The 27,156-nt window shown below is 45.3% G+C and overlaps 1 protein-coding gene across 1 annotated transcript in view; it reads right to left on the reverse strand.

The window, feature by feature from the left end:
- Positions 1–292: 292 nt before the first annotated feature.
- Positions 293–27,156, reverse strand: part of LOC125284406 (stAR-related lipid transfer protein 9-like) — a 33,862-nt gene continuing 6,998 nt past the window's right edge. Inside the window, exons 4-23 of the mRNA XM_048228341.1 lie at positions 15,560–15,676; positions 15,337–15,369; positions 15,166–15,227; positions 14,870–14,982; positions 13,051–13,193; positions 11,559–11,626; positions 11,083–11,180; positions 10,464–10,667; positions 9,989–10,086; positions 9,762–9,839; positions 9,530–9,604; positions 8,958–9,137; positions 7,723–7,777; positions 7,494–7,619; positions 7,195–7,274; positions 6,742–6,803; positions 5,520–5,686; positions 4,444–4,912; positions 664–4,319; positions 293–402 (exon numbers count right to left, since the gene is read on the reverse strand). Of these exons, the coding sequence (XP_048084298.1) occupies positions 293–402; positions 664–4,319; positions 4,444–4,912; positions 5,520–5,686; positions 6,742–6,803; positions 7,195–7,274; positions 7,494–7,619; positions 7,723–7,777; positions 8,958–9,137; positions 9,530–9,604; positions 9,762–9,839; positions 9,989–10,086; positions 10,464–10,667; positions 11,083–11,180; positions 11,559–11,626; positions 13,051–13,193; positions 14,870–14,982; positions 15,166–15,227; positions 15,337–15,369; positions 15,560–15,676 (5,994 nt within the window). The remainder of the gene's footprint in view (positions 403–663; positions 4,320–4,443; positions 4,913–5,519; positions 5,687–6,741; positions 6,804–7,194; positions 7,275–7,493; positions 7,620–7,722; positions 7,778–8,957; positions 9,138–9,529; positions 9,605–9,761; positions 9,840–9,988; positions 10,087–10,463; positions 10,668–11,082; positions 11,181–11,558; positions 11,627–13,050; positions 13,194–14,869; positions 14,983–15,165; positions 15,228–15,336; positions 15,370–15,559; positions 15,677–27,156) is intronic.

Genomic DNA, 27,156 nt, shown 5'->3' on the forward strand with positions numbered 1-27,156 from the left:
GTGGGGGTGGGATGCTTTCAGTTACTCCACATTGTCCAGTCATGACCGAGGCCTTGTCTTTCACTGTGTTAGTTACCTTGAGTGATTCTGTATGCTGCTTTATGAATGTGGTTGATTCTCCAACTTCACCTTCAACAGCGGGAGGTGGGATGCTTTCAGATACTCCAGATTGTCCAGTCATGACAAAGGCCTTGTCTTTTACTGTGTTAGTTACCTTGAGTGATTCTGTATGCTGCTTTATGAATGTGGTTGATTCTCCAACTTCACCTTCAGCAGTGGGGATGGGATGCTTTCAGATACTCCAAGCTGTCCAGTCATGACAGGCGTTGTCTTTCACTGTGTTTGCTACTTTGAATGATTCTGTGTGTTGCTTTGTGAATGTGGCATATTCTCCGACTGCACCTTGGATGCTTTCAGATACTCCACATTGTCCAGTCATGACAGAGCCACCATGTTTTTCAATGTTTGCTTCTTTCAGTGGTTTTGTGTGTTGTATTGATAATGTGGCTGATTCTCTCACTGCACTATCAGCAGTGGGGGATGGAATGCTTTCAGATACTCCACATTGTCCAGTCATTACAGAGGCCTTGTATTTCACTGTGTTTGCTACTTTGAATGATTCTGTGTGTTGCTTTGTGAATGTGGCATATTCTCCGACTGCACCTTCAACAGCGGGAGGTGGGATGCTTTCAGAAACTCCAAGTTGCCCAGTCATGACAGAGGCCTTGTCTTTCTCTGTGGTTGCTACTTTCAGTGAATCTGTGTGTTGCACTGAGCTGCCAGCACTAAGAGTCCCCTTTTCCAGCTTGGCACTGAGGTTACATACATCTGACTGAACTGCTTTCCCAGCTTCTTTTAATGTGGCAAGCATTATGTCTCGTTTCGACTTACTGCTATCCATTTGCAATTCCTTTGGGATATCCTGTTGTAGTAATACAGACAAGCCTTTGTCTAAACTTTCCTCACTTGTGCGTCCAGCACTGCTCCTTGGACTCTTTGTGTCCATGTGTGCGTTGACCTCTTTACTCCCACAACCTGTTTGGTCTTTGACAACTTGGAGTGATCCAAAGTCTTGCTGGTGACTGCAACTTGGTACATCTTTTGTGACCGTGTCGTTTTGATTTAACGTCAGACACTGTGGCGAGAGGGATACTGTTTGAGAGGATGAAAGACAGTAATCCTGAACAGTGTCTGAGCTGTGCTGCTGTTGTGTACACTCTACGCCGATTTCTTTTAGACTCTTTGAAGAACCACTGTTAGTAACAGAGAATAGATGCTGTTGGTCACTATCAGCTGACATTTCTAGATGTTCTTGCACTACTTCTGATATTTTTTTATTAATAATGCAAGAATAATTTGTGCCGAAACTCCTTGGATTAGCGTGAGCTGTAGTCTTAAGCTCATTCTCAATATTATTTTCTGCAGTATTCAGTTTGAAAACATACTTTTCTTCATGGCATGGCTTCTTCTCCACAAAACATTCTTCTTTAGAAGTGAAAGATTGATTAAGTTCATTGTTGTAACTATCTTTCAAGCCTTTGTCAGTCTTATCTGGAGTCACATGTATGGGTTTTTCTGGGGAAGAATGACATCTTTTGGGGAATTTTAAAGTGCTAGTAAATGCATATTGGCCATCTTTGATCCTTTTTCTTGACTTCCTACATGTGATATCGTGAGGCTCTGACTCTTGATTCTGGACGGTTTCAGCTGCAGTGCAATGGGTAACATGCCTGAAGTTATCAAGCACATCTTTTGCTTGCTGTGCTTTGATGCTCACAGGAAAATCTTTGATGTATGCAGGGATTTCTTTACATGTTGTTTCAATGTAGCCTTCCACAGCATGAGCAATGATGCTCTCAGTGCTTTCCCCACTACCCCCACCAGAAGATCCGATAACATCCACTTTGGTAAGATGAATTTGTGCTTTGGGTACATCGAACAAGCTCTGCTCGATTAGATCGAAAGCTATAAGACTTCCAGATGCTGTAGGTTGGAGATAATGACTGGAATTCACTGGTAGGCACTGATCATGTATTCCTTTTAAAGTGCTTTTAAGAGTCAAACCTGCCTGAGGCTTATCATGAACATGATGTTCAACATCACAGGAATCAAGGGACATACTATTGACTATATGGACGGATTCTTTAGCCTCGTGTTTTTTAATGTCTTCTGCCACATTTCCTAATGTTGTTCTTGCACTACCTTGGGAGTTTGCGCGAGCAGTACTTACTGGACATTCTGTAACTGACTCCCCTAAATGACCAACAGCTGCATTCACTGAATTTGAGGTGAGATCCATTGATTTTGACTGTTTAGTGGCAGACATGTACTCCCTGTCAACTGTGTCTACTCCGTTTGGAACACTGACTGCCATTGACAGGGTCTTTTTGGACCAGATCATCTGATCAATAGCACCAGGTACATGTGGGTCCATCAGCTGTGTCTCTTCTACCAAAACCTCCTCTGCCTGAATGTGTCTCAGTTCTACTTCATCATTTTGAGAGTTCATCAGTTCATCAGATGCACTGACCATTTCCTCACTGGCTAGAGTCAGGGTGTTTCCTGAGCTTAGCACCACCACTTCAGTCAAAGTTCTTAGTTCAGCACTTTCACTGACCATCTCCTCACTGGCCAGAGTTAGGGTGTTTCCTGAGCTTAGCACCACTTCAGATGAAGTTCTTAAAAAGCAACTTGCTGGCTCTTCAGCACTTCTATCAGACTCCCAATACCTCTCTGCTTGTAGCACTGTGTTCTCACCTTCTGTGGATTCAGCAGAAAATGAGCTCTGGCACTCAGACTCACTCATGTGGTCAGACAGATCTGGACTGCTGGGGCTCAGGCTCCTGTCGCTTTCCTTGAGCAGGTGACAGGGAGCTCTATGTCCTGGGGAAGGCCTAGGGATCCTGGGGCTATCGGCAGCATCCATGGAAGACCAGGCGTCAGTTAAAGCCAGCATGCTCTCAGGCTCTCTGATACTGGAGCTGCTGAGGGAACGAGGTGTGCTCTGCTGTGTTACGTGACAGCTGGACGGTTCTTCACTCATCTTTGATACAACTTTATCTCCACAAACGAGGCCTGTAATAGACTGTCTCTCATGGTCAGTCCCTGGTGTGCCTACAGATACAGTTCGTGCTTTGACTTTTGGAGATCCACACAAGCTCCAGTAAACCTCTGCGGGCATTTCATCTGATGCTTCCATAACCACCTCTTCCTCTTTCCTTTGTTGTTGACCGTCCTCAGTGATTCTTTCCTTTCCCACTGCCTGAGAAGCATTACTATAGAGCGAAAGATGGCGTGGTACCTGCTGATGTCTCACAGCAGGTCTTACAGTTGTGTGGTTTACACTGCTGTCCATGACTAGTGAGTCCTCAGACATTCCACTGCCTACACTCTCTGTCTCACTGTGCTCCCTCTCCAACTCCTCCTGCCTGAGCTGGTCTGCCAGGGCTGCAGCGTAAGCGGAGGACAGGGAGTCCATCGAGAAGAGGCTGTCACAGTCTGAAGGGTTTCCTTCCTCTTCCTGGAGGTTCTCGATCCAGTGCGCTAGGTCCTGCTGTCTCCCCTCCCACCTCATCGTCTGAGGGGACAGGGCCTCGGCACTGTGCCAGCGCCTCTGGCTTGTGTCTTCTTTTGGAGTCGCTGCTGTTGTTTGCTCCAGGTTGTCTAAAGACACCGTTGCCTTCATGAGTCCTTGCCCTTGTTTTTCTGTATTGTCTAAAGTATCTTTTTCTTTGCCTGGTTTCACAGTCAGTTTCCCTGGGGCTTTGAGAGGCTTGGCACCCCTGCCTGTTCGCAGGCCTAAGGGAGGCTTGCGGAAGACCCTTGCGAGTGCAGTTTTGATGCCAGGGCCCACCGAACGTGAGAAAACCTTCCGAATCGTCTCTAAACCCTTACTGCCTCCATGAGAGCCATTTTTCACTCCTTTTGTAGAGTTCTTTTGTAGACTTGCTTTGCCAATTATAGGCACATGTTTCTTTGTGGCCTTAGAATTTGTATCTGGAGTCGTGTCCTCTGAGGATTTACTTTGACTATTTGACCTACTCCTAGGCAGGGAACCGCGTCTGGATGGCCCAGCTTTATAGCCAGACGACTTTCCACTGCCGGGCTCAGGGGTATTCCTCTCCCTCAGGGGCGTTTTCAGGTTCTCAGAGGAACTGGCCCTGCTTCTGCTCCCTCTCCCATAACCTGAGGGTAGTGTATGAGAGCGCCCTCTCATTGGCTGATCTTGAAAGTATTCATCAGAGGAGTGTCTTCCTAGACCAGTAGACCACTGATAAAGTGACATGAACTCTGATGATTTGTTCCTCCTCAGGAATTGACTGAAAAAGAAAGCAGAGGTTTGATTAAAAAAAAATGCAATGTCAGACCATACAACAATGTACATACATCAGTGCAATAATATAGTACCACCTCCAGAAATGATAACAGAAATATGGCTCTTACCTGAAGATGGGTGTGTGTTGGGGATAGAGACGTGACAACAGATCAGCAGAAAAAGAATGCCTTCGTAGAAGTAGGGGCTGCCGCCTTGAACCCGAGTCTGATTCAGGAGATGAGGGGCCGTCTTGACCTGGTGGTACGCTGTTCACCAGACGCTGCAGCTCCCTCTTGGCCTCCAGCAGGTGGCGCTTGCGCGCGATCCTCTGCAGCTGGTAGTGCAGCCGCTTGCGTCTCATTCGGTTTTCTGCTCGGCGTAACGCATGATGTCGGAGCAGCTCCTCCTGCACCACCTGCTTGCAATCTCCAACCACAGATGGGGGTCGACTGCCCTCCTGGTCTTGGTCCTCAGACCTCAAAGACCCCAGATCCATCATGGGAGGGGTCAGTAGGTCGGTCTGCACCCCCAACTCCTTTGTGACCTTCTGCTCTATGGCTGCTAGCCGCTGCTTCTGCTTCAGGACCCACTGCTGAACTGTTACAAAAGAATGGGAAAAAATGGTGAGGTGCATCACTGACAGGCAAATACAGTAGATAGGGGAATCATAATACATGCAAACCATTGCAGATTTATAACTGGAAGGAAGTCATAAATATGTCATGTATTATTAAGAGTCAATCACATTGTTAGAAAAGGCATAACATGACATGTTGCTTAGCTGAAAGTTTGGTTTACCGTCTCCATAGCAATAGCCATGCAACTAAATTTGGTGCATGCGTAGTGAGCGTGGCTAACACGTGACACCACTTACTGATACGGATTTTGACTCATCCATACTATCTGTTGCAATAATCAGTTAAATCTTAACAAAAATACAAACACACACTTGTACAACATACTGCCAAAATATAGTGAAATTTAGCGTACTTTCTTAATTGGGAACTCAGAATTGCATTAAATCTTCAAATTACACTTATCATCAACAATGTTTGTTCAATGTTTATCTGAGCATTTACCACATATCTGACCAAATCTCTTGTATTTCCTGCTTGTGAAGTTAACTTCTAAGTAAAATCAACTCACTGAAAGTCTCCATCAGTAAAATCCATGTTCTAGTCAGTGTACCGCATACAGTACTCACTCTCCGACTGCTGCTGTCTGAGGTGGGCCTGCTCCATCTCCAGGTCCCGCTCTGCTTTCCTCTGCTCCACCTGGATTTCCTCACGTAGGAGGTCCACAAAGCGCTGCTGCTCCTCCACACGCCGCCAGGGAGGAGGTGTGTCACCCGGGCAACCAGCTCCCTCCACGCTGCACACAAACAAACAGAGATGCATAAACACACACACAATCTGTGCGCGGTCTTATAAAGATAGGAAGATATACAGTAGGTACCGTAGGTAACTTGGGTGCATAGCAACCCAGCAACAGAACAGAAACACAAGACAGCATGGGCATAAAAAACATGCCTGTGTTTTGATAATGAAGTACATGAAAAGCTGAAACATACACAGACTGTTACACATGTAGCACAAAGATGAAGGCAACATTCCAGAATATTCCAGAAACATTCCTAAGCTAAAAAGAGAAATACCTTTTTAGTGTGCTGACCTATCTAATCTAATCTCTGCTAAACCAGAACCGAACTAAACCAAAAATGTTCTCCTGCTTCAGTACCAAGAAACATGGAAACAAACCAAGGAAAAAAGGAGTGAGAAAAGATTAAATGGAAAATATGATGTCACTGGCTCACATTTACAGTAACAGGGCAAATATTCAAGCCAAATACATCAACGTTGTGCCAGGATGTCGGTCCAATAGGGGCAGCCTTTTTTTTCTTCTGCTGTGGGAAACCATTTGGGTCTCTTGTCAGTACTAAGTCTGTGTGGAGATCAACAAGTGTGTCAGCGAGTGCACTGAGGGGTGCTGTGTGCCAGCACTCCTCTCACTGAGGTAACCGGGCAACTGCCAAATCTGCTCAGTAAACAACCCTGTTCTACCACCAAGGGACAAACTATCAGTCGAGTGTTGCATTACAGTCAACGCTTTCCAATCAGAAAATAGACTAAAGTAGACTGGTCCATTTTAAAACATAATGCCTAATTTCAATTAGGATACAATACAGTTGCCTCTTTCTTCCAGTCTTATCATGTCTCTTCATCTGTGATACAGTCCTTGCATTGATGGAGGTCTCTTTTTATTTTTTTTTAAAGCTGCTAACCTTAATGGCCGATTAAGTAGGAGTGAAAGGTCAGGCATTATGCAAAGGCTTGGTTTTCATGCTCATGATTACTTCAGTTTAAAAACCACCCCACCAGTGAGCCTCGGAGAGCAGACTGGTGCCAGTGATGAAGTCATGTGTTTACCTCGGATCAGCACTGAGAGAGCAGAGTGCAGATAGGCTGTCGTGTAGGGCACCCTCACTGGTCTGTGGAGAGAGAGAAAGACTCGGCTTAAATCATGTCCGAAATCATCATCATCATCATCATGACTGACATCGACACTACCACCCCCAGCATCATTATCTCCACCACCACCACTACCACCATCTAGAGCTTAAACAATTCTACTATCATTTGAAATAATGTGCAAAGCCCTACCAGCATCTGGAAAATATGACTTCATTCTGGTTATGATATTACACAGCTCTCCAGAATATTTTTCCCCCTAATTCACCTAAAGTTTGCCCTCTTCCAAAGCACAGTCTGCTATCCTTGTTTTATGTGACCACAAGAGGGAGTTGCATGCATGCTATTCATTGCTTCTTCTGTACCAACACTACCATTACACCCTTTTAAAGCTTTTAATATTGCACTCACCTGTCTCCGCTCTCTCAGGAGAGCAGCCTCTGCTGGATGGTTGAACCGAAATTTATACTGGCCCAGGCTTATCACTGCACCTGTGTGTGTGTGTGTTCAGGTGTGTGTGTGTGTGTGTGTGTGTGTGTGTGTGTGTGTGGGTGGGTGGGGGTGGTGGGGAGGGGAGATTGGGTAAACAGAGAGACTTGTAAGTGCCTAATTTGATACCAAACAACAGATTTTGAATCCAATCTGGTGTTTGAAAAATAAAACCAAGTTAGACATGATCAGAAGTGCAATGTGTGCAAGAGTGATATTACCTTGTGCTAGTCTGCACGGCTCTGTCACCTCTCGCCCATTCACTATGCACACCTGGCCTGGTAGAGGCCTCAAGGTTACGACCCCACACTGATTCTCAATCTCACAGCTAGCGCCACCAAGCAGGACTAGAGGTAGAGATGCAAACCAGAAACAGATATAACCGTTAGCCTCTGATTTCCAGGAAAACATGCTGACCTGACCCTTCTTAACTTCACAAGGTGAGATTACCTATTTGAGGTTCCTCCTGACCATTCCCTTGAGGTCCAATTCTGGTTAACCCTTCCTGTGGACAGACCATAACAAACTCATCAGTGCAGAATTACAAAACACTCAACACACTACAGGGTGTTCCCCTCAAAAGCAAACATCTCTAAAAAAAAACGAAAAAACAAAAACAAAACGTCTGAAGTGTTGATAACGAGCAGCAATCTCATCATGTTTCCTTGGTTTATTTTCACAGTCTCCATCTACCCTGCCTTCCCTCTAAGAGGCATGGAGACTGGGCTTGTTTACAGCTCCAGCTATCTCCATGGATAAAAGGCTTGCTTATGTAAGTCCGGCTCCAGGCGCTACGTTCCCAGGTGGCTGAGGGGGGCTTTCAGGCACTGCTGGAGTGGTAAGGGTTCGGCCCGTGGCCAGCCCTGTCATCAGCACAAACCAGGGGTTCCCGTGGGGACCCGACTTCAGCGATAAGGTGCCTCTGGGCCATTAGTGGAACTGGCATGGCAAAAATTCTTAGCCTAAGCTCCGACAGCTATGCACACAACAGAAAAGAATCTGAGAAGAAAGTAAAGTCTGAGGAAGAGAAATACTGGAGGGGGGAGCAACAGTGAGTAGTGTTACCTGTGACTGTATCTCAGGCGTTCAGGCATTAAAGAATGTATAGAAAGCAGAAGGAAGAACAGAAATGGAAGAATCTAGTTCAGGAGAAAAGGAAGAAAAGAGAAGATAAAGCAAGTGCTGTTAGTTGGTGTTAAAATAAGGACGATGAGGTTACATTAGCATAACAAGTGATAACAGTTTAATGTGGACATCCAAATAGTCTTACAGTGCATGTCCTACAGTGCAAATCAGGAAGTTGGCCCACAACAGAAATGTTGGCATATTTGTGGAAACCGACAAACATGAAATGAATACTTCCAGGAAGTAAACAAAATAAGGATATATCAGTGATGTGCTTATCTAATGGGGAACCACTGTTAAACCATTAGATAACTACTAATGGTGTAATCAATTTACAGCATACAATTATATCCACAGCTAAAATATAAAATATAAATCATAATCAGAGCCTAAGAGGACGACAATCAAAATGTGAATGTAAAACACCTACTAAGACATGGTGACTAAACAAATATTCCTTTCACACATATGTCTGTGCCTGTGGTAATAATCCTGACGCACACAGCAGGCCTCATAAAAAGCATATCTCCCTGTCTCTGCTACAGAGCAAAGTGAAGTACCCTGAGGTGGTAGAAAGTGACTCCGGTACTCAGGACGTCCCGGTCCAGCGCGATGAGGTGCGGCACCAGGGAGTGGACCAGGAAGCCGGCGCGGTCACGGTTGATGTCCACACTGTACTGCTCCAGCAGCTCCCGCTTGTGAGTCCAGCTCTCCGACCAGTCCTTTGTCAGCTGGTCAACCTGAGACGAGGTCACAACAATATCTTATATAAAATGTTATACTGCCTTTGCTGATTCCTACAAAGCCACTACCTCATCATAAAATGTACAGATTGTTGCTCAATGACATGTTAAGAAAACTTAAAGAGGTTTATTAGATGTCATGGAGCCACTGAGGGAATGTTTACTGCAGATTGTTGAGAAAAAAAGTATGCACATCCAATCCAGGAAAGACAAATAGGTCAGAAAATAAAACACAAAAACTGGCACACTACTTCCCTCTTTGTAAGTATGTTGTGGAAGTTATTTGTTATATATTGCCATAGGTTGTAGTCATTTGAGGAGATGTGAAAGTGGGTGAAAGAGGTGGTGATAGTGGTGTGTGACAGATGTGACTGATGAGAATGTCCAACCTTGAGCTCGTTCTGAAGCACAATGTCAGACAGGCTCCCCTCTCTCTCATCACTCAGGGAGGGGCTGGGGTTCCTCTGCAGGTGGAGCACGAAGAGTCAAAAGTTAAATCACAAATCAAACAAAAACAGTTTGTTTGCTCCCTATAAAGGTTGAACAACATTCCTGTGCTATGACCACCTTCTGTGTGCAAAACACCTAGACACAGTAGAAAGTTCCATAAATGAAAGGTACCATTCCAAAGTTGAGCAGCATGCTCTTCAGACGGTCTATCTCCTCCCGCAGTTCCCTGATCAGCCTTACATTGGCATCCTACAACGGGAATCACAAGATGACAGACACTGAAAAAACACAAGCTGCAGTTCCAGGACCAGAGGTGAAAGTGTTAAAACTCACTGTCTGCGGCACAAGCATCCCAAGAACACACACACACAAACACCCACACAGACACACACACACACCTCATTGACTCTGGGTTTGTTGACGATGTTCCTTGCATGGGCTGCATAGCGCAAGGTGCTGAGGGTCTCGTTGTAGCTGCTGCAGGAGGGGGAAACCGCTGCAGAGGGAGAGAAGAGGAGAGAAGAGGAGAGGAGAGGAGAGGAGAGGAGAGGAAAGAGAGAAGAAAAGAGAAGAGAAGAGAAGAGTGATGACTACAATCACAGCATTCCACTGCCACCTCAAACTCCAATCCCATCTAGCTATGTAACAACAGCAATATTTTAACTTGACTTCAAAACAACATTGGTTAGTGTAAGAAAAACAGATAATATTTGATTTGGAGGAGTGCAATATTGTGACAGGAACCCAGTGGATGAGCAATGTAGCTCCAAGAACAACAACTATCAACAATATAAATCTCAAAGTAAAACAAAGGCTTAAAAAGGTCCTCAGTGACTGAACCTCTCAATCAATGGCCAGTGCAAGTCCACTCACTGGCTATCATGATGGTTTTGGAGTTGCCCCCCAGGCTGTCCTTGAGCAGCCAGGTGAGGACGGAGTCCCTGTAGGGGATGTAGCAGTGCCTGCGGCCGCTGCACGCTGACAGGGAGCTGGACAGGCTGCCGCCAAGGCTGCCCTCCCCCTCACTGGCCACGCTGTTAATGCTCTGACAGCTGCTGAACATCTGCGAGTTCTGGGCTGTGTGGACAGAGAGGAGAAGGAGGCAGTGTGTGTGTGTGTGTGTGTGTGTGTGTGTGTGTGTGTGTGTGTGTGTGTGTGTGTGTGTGTGTGTGTGTGTGTGTATATATGTGTGTGTGTGTGTGCATGTGAGAAAGACAGACAGATAGATAGATAGATAGAGAGAGAGAGAGAGAGATATAAGTGAGAATAAGAGAGAATATGGGAATACAGGATGAAAATGGAGGCGAGATGACAAGAAAGGAAAAATAAAATAGATCAACAAAGGGAAAGACTGATTGTAATGTTCACAACATTCTATTTCCTCTTAACTAAAACATGCATTGTGCATATAAAATCAACTAGACATGATTTAGACCAAAACATCACAATGGCAGACTCAACACTGACTCCACAGGCACAGGCTGACCCTTACCCAGGGCAGAGATGACAATGCCCAGGGTAACCAGAGACTTGTTGATGTTGGCTCCCTCGGTGATGCGATCCCTGCAGTAGTGTGGGTCGGCTCTCTCACTGGCCACCATACAAACACACAGAGGACAAGCAAGAGGTCAGCAGCCAACACAAGCAAACACACTCCTATGGGAAGCTATAGGTCAGAGGCTGAGGTTTTGGAGCCTTTGTCATTAAGCTTTAATATAATAACTCATGAATAATTACTTATCTGCAGTTAAATTAAAAGCTCATCAATGTTCTTTTACTGCCCATTTGTTAAGGGCAGGCAAATCAGTAAATGGCCACTAGATGGCAATCTTGGACAGACTACTGATGCTTAAGTTTTTCTGGACTCTGGAGAAATTTAAAATGCAGTCCTGATGTCGGCAATAAGACAGCCGAGTGGAGATGAATACTATGTGCTGAGCTGTCGAAAGGCACAGGAAATGACCTCACCTGCCAGCCAAATCCACAAGGTTGATCTTGCTCACAATTTCGGAGGGGAGGTTATTCTCTAGAGTAGCCTGGCAGTAAATACATCACACAAAGCCATTAGACTAAATCACTCAAACAAAACAAACACACAAACACAGAAAAACATAACACACTGCCAGCTTTGTATCATTCCTTTTGCTAAAGCAATTCCGGTTATGCAAACGCTGTGTGCTTATGGCCTGCTGTCTGTGTTCCTCATCACTAAAGACTGCTCTCCTGGGCGCTGCTGAAACTACATGCTAACCCACAAGGCAACATGATTTATGAAATCACTTACACGGGGTGCCATTACATCATACTGTAGCATGAGGAGTGCTGGATTTATTCATTTCATTTATGTGTGCTGAGCATAAAGAGTCTGAAATAAATGACTGTGTCGCTTAACTGAAAGTGTGGTTAAAGAGAAATATATAAAGACAGTTTACCATCAACTTGCAGAGGAATTTCCTGGCCAAGTCAAATGTATTTTTCCGTTTGTAACTGCGTAAGATGATAAAAGCAGTAGCCTGTCATGCTAACTGGTTGGATTTACATTTCTCATATTGCCTTCCAAGTACTGTGGGTAACTTGTGAACAACTGACTTTGAATCACAAACCAATAATTGTTTTTTTGCTCAAATCTAGTGTCTTTGGCTTAAGGATGTAGATTTTTTTTACATAAAGTATGTTTTCATTTTTTAAAAGGTTTGTTTGCTGAGGAGTGAAAATATACTTGATACATTCTGTTGGCCTAGTTCAGTTTGGCACAGCTTCCACAGATTGCTTTGTGGTGCTTGTGTGCAGCAACCTTTCAACTCATATTAAGGGAAAGTGATGTAATGTTGTTTGAGACACATAATCTCCCCAAATCTGTTAGTAATTTATCATAAACTCATTCAAAAGAAAACAGTTCTCAGTAAACTCAAATGCCTGGACTCAACTGTCTATCTCGGGGGTTTTCAACCAGTGGTCTGTGAGGACATTGCTGGTGGTCCCTGTCCATGGATTCAGTAATGTAGTTGCAATGAACTGCAAAGAAATCAGTATGTTTAAATCAGTGGTGGTCCTGGGGTTGCGTAATTAGTCAGAATGGTGGTCCCTGGTTCACAATCAGTTGAAAACCCCTGGTCTATCTGATAAAGGCCTGCTCCAGGACCCATCTGTTATGGACAAACACTGGCACCCTATGTGACAGACTAAAGCCTATTACTGTGGGAGGGAAATAAGGGAAGAAGGAAGGCTGGCAGGAAGCTGTATGCTTTATGCTGGGAATGGCATAGCAGCAACGTTGGGAGTGTGTATATGATGTATGATTGAAAATGCTTTGGTGTGCAAGGGCATCATAGTTGGCACTGGACAAGTTGTGAGTTTATTATGAAGGAATGTTAGAAGTGTGTGTGATCTGTAATGAGTGAGGAGTGTGTGTGTGTGTGTGTGTGTGTGTGTGTGTGTGTGAAAGCAGTGAGGTTTCCACCTGCGTGTACTGGATGGTGAAGATGGCGTGCGACCGGCTGCTGGCATCATGGACGTGAGTTGCCGCGGTGATGCGGTTGCCAATGCCTCTCTCCAGCAGATCCAGGGTCTGCTTGTAGTCGGTGACTTGATGCTGGGACAAACCTGATGACAGACAACTCCATCAAACACCAGATACAAAAAGACTAGTAGACCGTGACAGGAGGTCCTGTCTTAGGGCAGGTAAGGATTCCATTTGACAGTAAAAAGCAAACTGACTCCAAAAATTAAATCAACTGATCTCAGTCCTCACAATGGAGTGCAGTTTAGATTAGCTGCATCAGGTCAGCTGTCATCACCAATTTTGGACAAACAAGGATTAGGCAAAGGATAAATAACATACACAAAAGCAATGTTTACATAATACAATTAAAAAAGATGCACTGTCAAAAGTGCAGTAAAGTGTGTTTGAGCAAGATGCTTTATGTATCAATCATAGTCTGAGTCATATTTCCTCTTATGATTTGAGCAAAGAGAAATACAAGAACAGGACTCAAGGAAGCAGTGCTGATTTAGTTCTCTTCAATTAAACTCACACTATCAAACACATCCAAATCACTATTTACAGCCTTCATGACTTTATCTAGCACAGTCTGACCAAGAAGACATTCAAAGTCTGCTTTTGATATTGTAACACTTTGAAAAAAGCATTCCAGATACATCTAAAACAAGATATCCATAACAAATTGAAGTGTTTGAGGGATGTGATATTTTAGGAAAGTCAATTCCAAAACAAACATGAGAGAACATGAGAGAAACAGAGATAGGACGAAAGAAAAATCTCCTCATTACTAAACAATGTCAGCTGAGTGTGTGTGTGTCTCTGTGTGGGTATGTGTGTGTGTGTACTGTATGAGTGTAGTAGGGTCCTTGGACTAATGGGGAACTGAGGTCACTTCCTGTGTAGCTCTGAGCTATCTCCTGCTGCACACAATGACTGGATGTTGGGCCAGAAGAAAGGAACGGAGGAGGGCGGGGAGAGAGAGAGAGAGAGAGAGAGAGAGAGAGAGAGAGAGAGAGAGAAAAAAAAATCATGCAAAAGAGAGAAAGAAATCTAGGAAAAAAAGGAGGGATGACACACAGAGGCTTTGATTGCCGGGTTGCTCCAGTTGCAATCCCACTTTAACTCCAAGTATTTACAATTATTGGACAACTTCGCACCCACAATGGGAGATGCTCTCAACCCCAAAATGCACCTCAAACAAGACTGACAAGATGGCTCCCGAGATGGTCGTGGGAGGAAACGCATGTCGGAGGAAGTAGGGAAGAGAAATGACTAAACAAAAGACCTTCCGACACCATTTAAACCACAGATTTAGTAACACAGCACTATCGTCTTCTGAAAAGGTTCAGGAACATGATATATGGTGGGCAATACACGTGCTCCTTGAAGATGATAAAAGTCAATCTAGTCCGTTTATGGTGAACAGGGGTAGGTCTTCATGACTACCATTTTATGAGTTTCCAGTGAGTTGGTTGCAAGTACCTTATGCAGACAAATATGAGTGTTTCCGACTGACTTCACTGCCATTTGTTTTGATTTTAATGACTAAAGCAAATGTTGTAAAAAAGAAAGAAATTTGACTGCCTATTAGCAACTGTAATATATTCTACAGTAGAGCGCATATTTATGCACAAGATCATAGTCCAGATATATCAATGGTAAACATCATTAAGTTGTGACAGTAGGTATGCAATAGTGAATGCTTAATTCATGTGTGCTATAACCTTAGAGGATCCTTCTTTCTGCTTTATCAGTGACTGTGACCGTGACTGCTCACCCTGTACATATGGGCCCGTCTCTGGATGCTCCCTCACTCTCAGCCCGGCCGGCTTCTTCTGGTCAACACCCCTCAACAGGTCCCGCACGCGCTCATTATAGATCTCCAGGAAACTGGAGAGAGAGAGAGACAGAGAAAGACAGAGAGAGAGAGAGAGAGAGAGAGAGAGAGAGAGAGAGAGAGAGAGAATGAGAGACGGAGATAACATACAGTATCTGTTTCCACTGAAGTGGAATTGCAACACAACTTGGGAGGGTTCATGCAGCGGCACATGCACATAAATTGTCGTGCCCTACCTTACTTCCACACGACAAGAGCTCTGTTCATCTGGAGAATCCTCTCCAGACCTGAAAAGTCCCTGAAAAAAAAAAAATGAAAATAAAAAATGATGCAAATTAAAAATAAAACTTTGGACATTCATCATGATTCAAAATCTTTTGTTTTTCACGAATGAAATCCAGAATTACCTGACAAATCCTTGGAGTCAGTCCCATGGAGTCCTGCTCACCAAAGCCACAAAAAGATGCAGAGAGAGAGAGAAAGAGAGAGAGAGAGAGAGAGAGAGAGCAAGAAAAAGAAAGGAATAGACACAGAGAGCAGGTCATACAAAGACAAAAAGGAACACACATCAACACTTCCAGTTCCAATGTTTGGGTATGGGAATGCATTATATATTCTTGTGCCACTCACAGGGGTGCCAATCATGGTGTAGGTCTTCCCTGATCCCGTCTGGCCATACGCAAACAGACACACATTATAGCCTTCTGATGCTCCGGACAGCACTGACACACCCAGGTCCTGAAACACCTGAGAAGAAAACACACACACACACACACACACACACACAAAGAAACTCAGCAACATGCATAGATACTATTCATACAACTGTTTCTTGTAAATACTCCTCCAGCTCTCAAACACCTGTACAAATCCCTAACCAAGGCCAACACCCAGCTCTTGTTCTCCAAAGCTTTGTACTGAAGGTGCATTTCTCATGCATTCTACTGTATATGTTGCTTGTTCAGGTTGTTTTGTGTGTGCATTGCATTGCATTGCACTATGTAGCTTGTCCAGTTTGGGAATATTAAGTGGTGATATCGAGAAACACTTTGTTTTTGTTATATTTCTACAAGGCCATGGTGGTAAAGCTAACCAATGAGGTGAGTTGTTGTTTTCACCAGTGTGTGTGTGTATTACGTCAAACCATCTAGACTAAACTGGCAGGCAATAGCCTTGTTGGTCCTCTTATATTCAAGGGCATGGTATCAGCAGACCTCAAGGATCCTGCTCGTTTCCCCCTCCTCCAAGCCATTTTGCACACTTTCCCAGAGATCTAGCCTTACACACACACACACACACACACACACACACACACACACACACACACACACACACACACAAGGTGGCATGAGGCATATCCTGCTGAGGTGTTTGAATAAGGAGCTTAAGGCTAGGGGATAAACACAGCATTAGACAGAAAGAGAGAGTGAGAGAGAGAGAGAGAGTAGAAAAGTGAGTGAAAGATAGAGACAGACAGGCAGAGTGAGAGAGAAAGAGAGAGAGGAAGAGAAAGAGTGAAAAGTGCACTCAGGGGTACAAACTCTTGTGTTTTTGTTCACCCTCTCATTGCCCCCTCCATCAGGAGTGCGTGTGTGAGAGAGAAAGAGAGAAAGAGAGAGAGAGAGAGAGAGAGAGAGAGAGAGAGAGAGAGAGAGAGAGAGAGAGAGAGAGAGAGAGGGAGGAGGTGATGGAGGAGAGTGCAGGTCAATAGAGTCTGCAGGGGGAGGCTCTGACACAGCACATTCTGCAGACACTCAACACAAACACCACTCGGCCCAGACACTCACGGCACATTTCACACACACGGAACTGGGCTAAGGAGGATCAAGAGCCATGCACACGCACACACACACACATACATACACACACACACACACACCCAAAGCACACAAATACACGCAGCACAGAGAATTATCTTGCCAGCACGCAAAAATGCAAATAAGCCACCATAATACCTCACCTTTCCCAGGGGCTCAACATCTGCAGGTGGGTTATGTTTGTTCTACTCTGTGGTCTTAACTGTGGACCAGCCTACACAAGATACTGCATAATGTTAAGCACATTGTCACTTCAACCTCTTCTCTGGGTGCCTTTTAAATAGCTACAGTATGGATGCACTAATTACAGTATAGTCTGCTAAAGGCTTCTTTATTATACACGCACAGGGAGGTCTTTGGTTCAATTAGGGGGGGAAAAAAAGAGTTTAACATGGAACTCCCTGAAGGGATGACCACAAAACTCGTTAGTCAAAAGCAACAACACGGATGCTAACGTTGAGAACCACTGTGTGTGAGTAAAAAAATTTGAATCGTTAACGGGCAGAAACGCCGGGAATGAAACCGGTTGAAAGATCAATATTGACACACGAGGGTGACGCAGCAGAGACGTGCTCATGACCTTGCCAACGCACACACACACACGGTATTGACTCGGGGACAACTGCCACTGGCTCTCCCGCAGGTATGTGGTATCAGGATTAACCCCTGACCCCTGCCACACCAGTGGGCTATGAGAGGTGGACACACACAAGGTCACACACAGATACACATTTCAACAAGGGTGTGAAATAGATTTACCTAACAGCTTTTATTACTGGTGAGGGTTGGTGTGGTGGCAGGAATCCAAGTCCATAACATTATCCTTAAACAATCTTCCATCATTCAATCCATTGCTGGAGCACATTATCTTGCCAGAAACTAAAAAGTAACCACAGCTCATTGAGAGAAAGGATGGTTAAAAAATAACCCCACAATCCAGTTGAATACCATATTGTGTGTGAATGCATTATTGTTATACCATAGTAAGTCAACAACAGGAGGCCCTCAGTGCACATGAACATCAAATCACTGAAATGGTTCATCAACGCTTGTCCTGCACATGAAAGGCAATTAAGATATAGAAACAGAACAGAGGAAGTCCATTCAGCCTTTTACTTCAACTACAGCAGATTAGAAAAGTCAAGTCAGGTCAAAATGGGCTTAAGTAGTCCAGTTTATCCTGACAAATAGTCCCCATTCCATCCATTGTGGAGAAAACAAAGCAGTGAAACTTGACCAGTTCCCCTTTGAAGAGGAACAACACCGCATCACTGGAGAGGAACTACTTTGTTTTAAGGAAGAGCAACTAGCAGAACAAGTGAGGTGAGCACCACTGCCATAGCACACTCCAATTGGCCATGGCTAAGACACATGCCCTATTCACAGACAGGAAGCGTCTAGCCTCTTCTCAAAGGACACTCTGCGTGCAAAGAAATAAACCTCCCTTGTTGGGGATATCAAAGTCACCTTCTGACCCACTGTCTTCCTCTCTCTTCCCCCATGTGTAGCTGCACATAAGCAGACAGGGCACTGAAGCATAGAGCCATCCTTCCACAGGTCACCACCAGGGTACCCCCCGCGTCTTGTCTGAAAGGCCCAATCCAGTACGCCGATGGCAGGGAGTGCGCGATCCCCCACGCACACAAAGCCTGGAGCCACTCCCGACTCCCTTTTGACTAATTGGGGAGCGCTTGACTCCTCGGGGCTGGAGAATCAATGTGTGCCTTGTTAAAGGGATCTTAAATCAGCCGGCATTCAGGCCTCCCGGCGCCCTCCAAACACACTCCTTCCTGCCTGGACACAATGGGGCAAAGCAGCGCCTGCTTACACCCACATATACATGGACACACCAGATCACCATATACTCAGACGCAGACACACACACGCACGCAATCACGCATGCAAACACATATACTGTGACGCACAGACCCAGTCACACAAATGCACATACATACCCCCCCCCACACACACAATTAAGCATGCAAACTTGCACATCACACACTCTCAGATACAGACACACACACAGACACACATTCAGGGGTGGTAGCATAGTGGCTAAGGAGCTGGGCTAGCATGCAGTAGCCTGAAAAGTTGTGGGTTCAATTCCCAGATTCCACCATTGTGCCCTTGAGCAAGGCACTTAACCCCAAGTTGTTCTGGAGGCAATGCCCCTTGTAATATGATTGACATACGAGAGTCGCTTTGGATAAAAGTGTCTGCTAAATGAATACATGTAAATGTAAATTCAGAGACACCAATGCATGGTCACCCCGGATATGCAGTAAGATATCCCTAATCATATTCAATTTACACATACAAATTCACCAGGAGCAGGTAAACAAATGTAAGGTGACATGTCCCCCACACACTTACTCTAACTGTTCCCCCTCACACAAACAAACTTGCTAACAATCACAAACACATGTAAACACACTGAGACAAATAAACAAAACCAAACTGCATAAACTGACTGGCAAGCTCTCAGACAGCTCTGTTTGGGAAGCGTAACATGAGGCCTCCTTTCCTCCTTCCTACCACCGCACACAAGCACCACACTTTCTCCTGTTTGTTTCCCATCATTATGACCTGTGTTATTAATTTGGAGCAAGAGCTGCTTGTTTAAAAAGGGGGGTGGGGTGTATGTGTGTGTGTGTGTGTGTGGGGGGGGGGGTGCCTTTGTCATTTGGTGGGAGAAATGAAACAGATGCTCGCGTATGGAGGGGGCAACAATGGGCTTTCGCTGCTCCCAACCTACTTTCCAGCCAGCAGTGCCAGCGTGTGCAGAACAAAGGCAGGTAGGAAACAAGAGAGGACTCTGGGACGCCGTGCCAATGACACAAGCACTCCAACAGTGAACCTAATGATTGAACTGCACACGCATGTGTATGGGATATGATAATGCTTATGGGATACTGAAGTTAAGAGTGTATATACTGGGGAATATATGCATGCTGACATATGTTGTATGTGTGAGCATTATGCATGCATGAGTGCCTTTCTGTGTGAGTCTAAATGTGTGTGTCTGTTTTACACGTCTGAATAAAGGGTGTGTGTGCGTATATGGGTGTACCATTGAGTTTCCTCTACTGAGGGTGTGTATACAGTAGGTGTGTGTGGATATGCGTGAGCCGATGAACTGAGCATGTGCATGCGTGTGTTTGTGTGTGTGCGTGTATGTGCGTGTTTATGTGTGTGTGTGTGTATGTGCGTGTGTATGTGTGTGTGTGTGTGTGTGTGTGTGTGTGTGTGTGCGCCCGTGTGTTTGTGTTTTTAAAAGGACCCAGAGGAAACCAGGAAGATTAAGCCCAGACAAAAGGTTTGGTCATTTATTTTTTCCTTCGCCCCGAAAAAAAAAAAAAAACAATGAGAGAGGAAAGCAGAATATAGATTTCACTCTGGCGGCGAAACGGAGGTCAAAGCCATCGGCCTACTTGTGGAGAGAGAGAGAGAGAGAGAGAGAGAGAGAGAGATAGAAGAGAGAGGAAAAAAAGAAAGAAAGAAAGAAAGAAAGAAAGAAGAAAGAAAGAAAGAGAGAGAGAGAGAGAGAGAGGGGGGGAGAGGGAGAGAGAGACGGAGACTAGTGACCGCTGAGATGGATGGAGAGTGGCCGAGATAACTAGGTCAGGGCAGAGAGAGGTCGCATATGAGGGAAGATATGCAGGAGGAAAATAAACATGTGAGGAGCAGGTTTGCGTGCAGGGAAGGAGGACCATGTGTGTGTACATGGACGTGGGAGAAAGCTCCACTGTGACTGAAGTGAGGGGGGGAGAGCAGGCCCAATATGTATGGGAGACTCACAGTAAAGACAGGAGAGAAGTGAAGAGTGTTGCATGTGCACAATAAAGAGCATGATGTCAGGGAGAATGAGAAAGACAGGACGTGACAAGAGAGAAAGAAAGAATGGAAGAGAGAAGGAAGGACAAAAAATGGGGGCAGACGGAAAGAGGGACCAAAATAAAACGAGGGAGGAGGAAAGGAAGGAGGAACGACAGATAGAGCACAGACAGAAAGACAGGAAAAAGAAGGATTGGGTTTGAATGGAAGAGTGTGTGAGCGAAGAAGTGAGGAAGAGAGAAGAAATATGAGCATATACGAGAGGGCGAGTGACTGATGGGGTGTGAGAGTTGGAGGACAAGTCTTCCCCGCTGAGCAGCTGTAAGCTGTCACTAATGCCTGAGCACAGACATCAGAGCAGGCCTGTAATCATCAGTAGTGGTGGGCTGAGGGTGGAGAGAGAGGCCCTCACATGTGGTCAGTCCCCCGCTGGAGCCAAGCCCAGCCCAGGCCAGCCCAGCCTGGCTGTCCTGGGCCCAGCCCTGACGAAAGCTCTCCCAGCCAGGGAGGAGATGAGGAGGGAAAGGGAGGGGGAAGCCCGCCCATAACATCAGCTTTACGCCATTGTGCGGCTCCAGGGAGGTAAACAAATCCTGTTTCCAAAATATACTTTCGAGGACTTCAATGGGCTGTCTTCAGAATTTTACACTACATTAGATATTAAAAATGAAGAAATAAACGACCAAACTGGTATCTGAGTACCGGTATACACTATGCATACTATACTGTATATATCAAATATCCTCAGCATAGAACACTATAGCTGTTTACTAAGCATGATGTTTATAGCTTTACAGATTATATAGCTAATCGCTGATGACTCGAGTTCTGCACACAAAGTAGGGCTCATGCTTAGTGTCTGTCCCACTGTCTAAACTAGTCCAGACTGGGCCCCCAGTTTCTGTCTGTGTGTGTGTGTGTGTGTGTGTGTGTGTGTGTGTGTGTGTGTGTGTGTGTGTGTGTGTGTGTTGTGTGTGTGTGTGTGTGTGTGTCGCGTGCTTTCCTGGGGTGTTTATGACAAAGTTCAGGAGAACAGCTCAAGGCCCAGATCCTGTTTATAACTGTTTTAGCTCAGTCTGAGAGAGCGGGAGGGAGGGGGACCAACAAAATTAGAGGAGGGGACATAAACACAGAGCAATGGGGGGGAAGGGAGAAACGCAAAAAAAGAGGGAGAGAGAGCGAGAGAGAAAAGAGAGAAAGGAGGGAGGATGGAAGAAGGATGAGAGTGATTGGGGGGAGGGGGTGATACAGTTCCTATTTTTCATGTATGATAACAATAATGAACAAATGCAGAAGAGACTATAAAAGCAACTCAGTGTCAAGCACAACAGGGTGTGGGCAGACATACAAGTGAGAATGAGAGAAGAGACGCCATGTCAGCAGAAGTAGGAGAGGAGCAATGAGAGACAGACAAGAGAGAGGAGCGAGAGAGTGGCAGAGAGAATGAGAGACAGAGAGTGTGAGAAAAGCAGGGCGTACGCTGGCACAGATTCAAGCATATTCTCATCCGTCATACTTTCACAGAATTTGTAGGTCAGATTTGCATGTTGGGGGAGAGGTCAGCAGGGCTGTCTGCGTCCAGATACAAACAGGCGGACATTAGCCATGCCCCCACCCCCCCACACACACACACAGTTACACTCACAGAGAGAGAAAGCGAGATAGAGGGAGAGAGAAAAAGAGAGAGAGAGAGAGAGAGAGAGAGAGAATATGAGAGACACCACAGAAAGAAGGGGATAGATAAGCAGGTGGAGACAGAGAGGGAGAGAGAAAGAGAGAGAAAGAAAGGTATCGACAGATATGAGTGAGAGAGACCAACCATGCGAGGGAATTACAGTAGCCCATAAACTAATCATGGAACAACAAAGATAATAGAAAACTGACAAAAAAACAAAACTCCTGGACCTACTCTCTTCGCATGATTAATACAGAGCAATAAAACAAATCTGCAGGCAGGAAATACGCGTCCATCTGAAAGCACTTTGGGCCCGAGCGGGCGGGTGGGCGGGCGTCCTCCGAGGCTCGTAAACACAGAGCTCAGCGGCCTGCAGACTCGCTTAGCCGCACGGCTGTCTGAAGCGAAGTACGGCGGGGACAGAGGGACACTGTGGTGAGTAGCAGAGCCATCTGCGGAAGTGGACGCGGCTGGCGAAAGTTGCGGGGATACGTGGACACGGCACGGCGCGGCCTGGTGAACCAGACACTGGTGAGGGAGGTGTGCCACGTGGTCGCAAGGTTCTGTAGCCAAGCACACTTTACCAAAAAAAAAAAAAAAAAAAAAAAACTTCAGGCGGGGTAGTTGTTACACAACTGCTTTTCCACTTTGTGGTTCTACTGAGTTGCCATTTGCTGGCATCAATCCCCAAGCCCTCCATACATTTGTGAATCTACTGTGCTGCTGTCCTAAAACTCCCATACTCGCCTACTCTGGTAGAGTTGCACATACTAGCTACAATGCAAGATATATTTAGCATATTTATTTATGGACAACGTAAGGTGGGAGGTGTGTGTTGCTTTTAATTATCAAATGTTCTATCGAACATATTTTTTTATTGATATTGACTACATGTCTATCGGGATATATCTTGGTATCGTTTTATCGCCCAGCCCTATTGGTATGTAGTGTATGTGGTGTGGTGTCTGACTACTGATTTCCTATTTCGTAGGTTTAATCGGGCTTAGATTAAGTCTAAGTGAAGCAACATGGCAGAAAAGCATGGCTCTCCTGCATATGTCGGACATGAGGATTCAATCCAACAATCTTTAAGACATCTGCAGCTCCAGTGACACAAAGACCTAGAAACACCGAGAGCTCAATCAAACCAGGATCTGTTAGAAAACAGGGAGTTGGGGATAGTGAAAGAGTGGGGGAGAGAAAGAGTGAGAGGTAGAGAAAGAAAGAGAGAAAGAAAGGGAGAGAGAAAGGAGGAGATAGAGAGAGCCCAGATGAGAGAGAGAAAAAAAGACAAGAAGTGATTTCTCTTGAAAATGAAAAGCAGCATTGTGCTCCGGAGCTTGACCAATGACGTGCTGGGAGTAAAATGTTGCGCTGTGAAAAAGCATTTACTGACGCAGCTGTGCTTTTGGCAGGAGAGCTGTCGAGGGGGGCAGCAGAGAAACCCCCCTCTGTCCCGTTCCACTCCTCCGCTGCTGTCCATCTATCTATCCATCCATCCATCTCTCTCTCTCTCTCTCTCTCTCAAAGACACATGCAGACCCATGCAGAGATACATGCCTACACACATACAGACACACACGCAGACAGACAGACAGACACACACACACACACACACACACACACACACACACACACACACACACACACACACACACACACACACACACAGACACACACACACACACACACACACACAGAGACAGACAGACAGAAACACACACAGACACACAGACACACACACACACTCTTTACAGCTGTGTTAACTGTGGCTTTCTTTGTTGGGGCATTTAAAAATCTGCCAGAGGGCTGAAGTTTAAGAGACTAGCAAATATTTCCGATTAAAATGGGGTTGTTTAAAGAGCATTTACAGTGTCTCTGAATAACAAGCATGTGTTCCCCTCACATCACTCACACACTGTAAATACATTCTTCATTATACCCCCTTCTCCCTTATATCACTATTCCTAACCCGAGTGTCACCTTAATATATAGAAATATAACATATACAACAAATACAATACAATATACAGTATATACACAAGATATATGTATATATACACAAGTTGTAGCTGTGTGATATGCTCCAGCAAACCTGTGGGATGGGGTCCACTACCATCAGGGTCTCCCTCCTTTCACTCTATAGGCAAAACAGATGGCTTCCATTATGGAGCTCTGGGGCTCTGTGGGATCAACTCCAGGGCCATACCCCTGCACCTTAAATCTCTCCATCAACACTCCTCTCTTCCTCTTCATCATTCTCCTCTTTCAAGCCTATACCCCCCTCCACATACAGCAGGGTGCACTCTCTGATGGTGCCACATCACTTAAAATCACACACACACACACACACACACACACACACACACACACACACACACACACACACACACACACACACACACACACACACACTCAATCTACAACAGATTAAAGCAAAAACTGGTGAGCTGGAGAAGAAAAGAATAGATGAGCAGCAAGAGCGGGATCTGACACACACACACACACACACACACACACACACACACACACAGTATAAACTGGAAGACACACCAGTGAAGCAGGAGAAGAAACAGAAGATTGAGCTGAGGAGGAGGAGAACACCCAGAAGGAGAGAGCACAGAGAGACCAGCATGACGGAGGAGAGCGGTGAGAAGAACAGGCCCACAGTGGGCCATGAGTAGAGAGGGGCGATGATAGAATACAAGAGGAGTAGAGGATAGAGGAGTAGAGGAGAAGAGAAGAAAGAAAAGGAGTGGAAAGGAAAGAAGAAAAGGAGGAGTGGAGAGGAGTGGGTTAAGTGATAGCTCTCCCCTCCTCCACGACCGCTCTGAGGTCGCATGGCTCCCAGTGGAGCGGACAGGAAGTGAGGCGAGTGCTGTAGTACTGGTCTCTCACACACACACACTGATTGTGGACCATAAAGCATAACTTACAGCATCTGAAATAGAACAGACTTAAATATGATCCACGCTGTGGGAACTCTAGGCCTAATGCAACCCATGACCGCTTACAATCTGATCCCACTTTTATAAAGGCAAGAGAGTCTCACTGTGTTTAACATTCAACTCCTATTGAACAGAGCATCATAATCACTCCCAAGACTTGGAAAGTTCCACTCACTGCAGGCTATAGCTAGAGAGTATAAAGTAGAACATCACAAACAAATGCAATGAAAATGCAATTTAAATCGGGCTATATAGACGAAGTGCCACTGATGTCACTGAGACATATCCATCACCACCCTATATGTTCCCTTTTCTGTCCTATATGTTGTCCTCAATGCATGGTAATATGACTATGTATACTGCATATCTTTTCTGTATACTATGTATACTGTATATCTAAGCATATTGGGTTTATTTGGGTTTGAGAAAGACTGCAAGCAGCTAGTCCAAGCTGATGAAGTCATTTGGGTTTTCTGGGTCAAATCTCAGAGTTCCCCCCGCCGACTCCCACTGGATTCAATAAAGAGGTCGTTTTTGTGCTCATCTCTGACCCAGCCAAGCCGTAGGTCGCCTGTGGAATGCCAGTCCACTCAGCTGCAGGCTTGCCGCCGTGCGAAGCTCTGACTGGGCAGAAATAAGCCAGAGAGAGAGAAAAAGAGAGAGAGAGAGAGAGAGAGAGAGGCTAAGAGAATGGAGGAAGAGAACTGGTGATGAAGGGACATCAGGGCTTTGTCTGTGTCTTTTGGTCAAACAAAGAGCCATCACACAGGGCTAGAGACAGAGGGTGGTAAAGAGCGACAGAGTGGCGAGAGAGAGGGAGAAGGAGAGAGAGACAGAGAACAAAACTCTCAAAGAATACACAACTCTATTAGAGAGGGGCATTTTCCATCAAATGGAAATGTCTGTGGATACAGAGGGACACATTGAATTTGACAGGCTTAGGAAACAAACCTTTAACAAGCTGAATTCTGAATTCTTTTGTACAAGTTTGGACAGGTTCTTCCAACAATAAACAGAACCCCTTTACTAATCACAATGTCATGTGCTTCATTGAAAAGCCAATATTAAGTCAAAACAACAAAAGACCTGCTTACAATAAGATGAGGTAGCTGCAAAAACATCTGGGATTGTCTTCAATAGACCAAATAAGTCAATCATAACAAGTTAGAGGGTGCCTTCATCTTGTGCAAGGGATGGGTCACAAACAATCAAACATGAGGACAAACAGAGATCACCCAATCAATCTGGACAAGCGGCCAAACATCACGCATGTCGGATCCCGCCCAGGCAAGTCTGTAGCGTGGGTACAGATGGGTGTCTATAAAAAGAAGGGACTTGGAAAATAAAAACCAGACGTGTCCTCCTCAGAAGCACAATATTTCTCTTTGGCTCTTCCTCCTCCATCCTGCCAGGCCTTTGATTAACCAGCCCCATGCCAGCATGTGTCCCTGTCACCCAGGCCACACACGCACACACACACACACACACACACACACACACACACACACACAAACACAGGTCCATGCCCCATCCTATATCCAACCCAAGACCCACAGGATGAGCAATGCCACCCCACCATAGACGACAGCAAACCACCAGTCTGTGTAAAATATGTGTGACAGCAGACAGGAGGACCCATCAGACCCTTTGCTCAAGAGGATATGTGTTATAGAAAAGCAGGAAGTGCTTTGGATCTGTAGAATGTTGCCTCACTCCAACTTGTGTGTGGCGGTGACAAACAGGAGAAATACTGTAGCCTCAGAGGCAGTGACGAGACTGCGTAAGGAATGAGGTACAGCAACACTAATGCAATTACACATTCCAGGACAAATGACTGGCCAGAGCACCCAGGGTGTAGGGCTTGGATGTTAAGTCCTCTTCACCTCAATTTCACTATTTGGACCTGCTGACTTCACAGAAAACCAACCAAAATTAAATGAATAAATGAATATG

This window comes from Alosa alosa, chromosome 19, assembly GCF_017589495.1.
Source record: "Alosa alosa isolate M-15738 ecotype Scorff River chromosome 19, AALO_Geno_1.1, whole genome shotgun sequence".
NCBI classification, from domain to species: Eukaryota; Metazoa; Chordata; class Actinopteri; order Clupeiformes; family Clupeidae; genus Alosa; species Alosa alosa.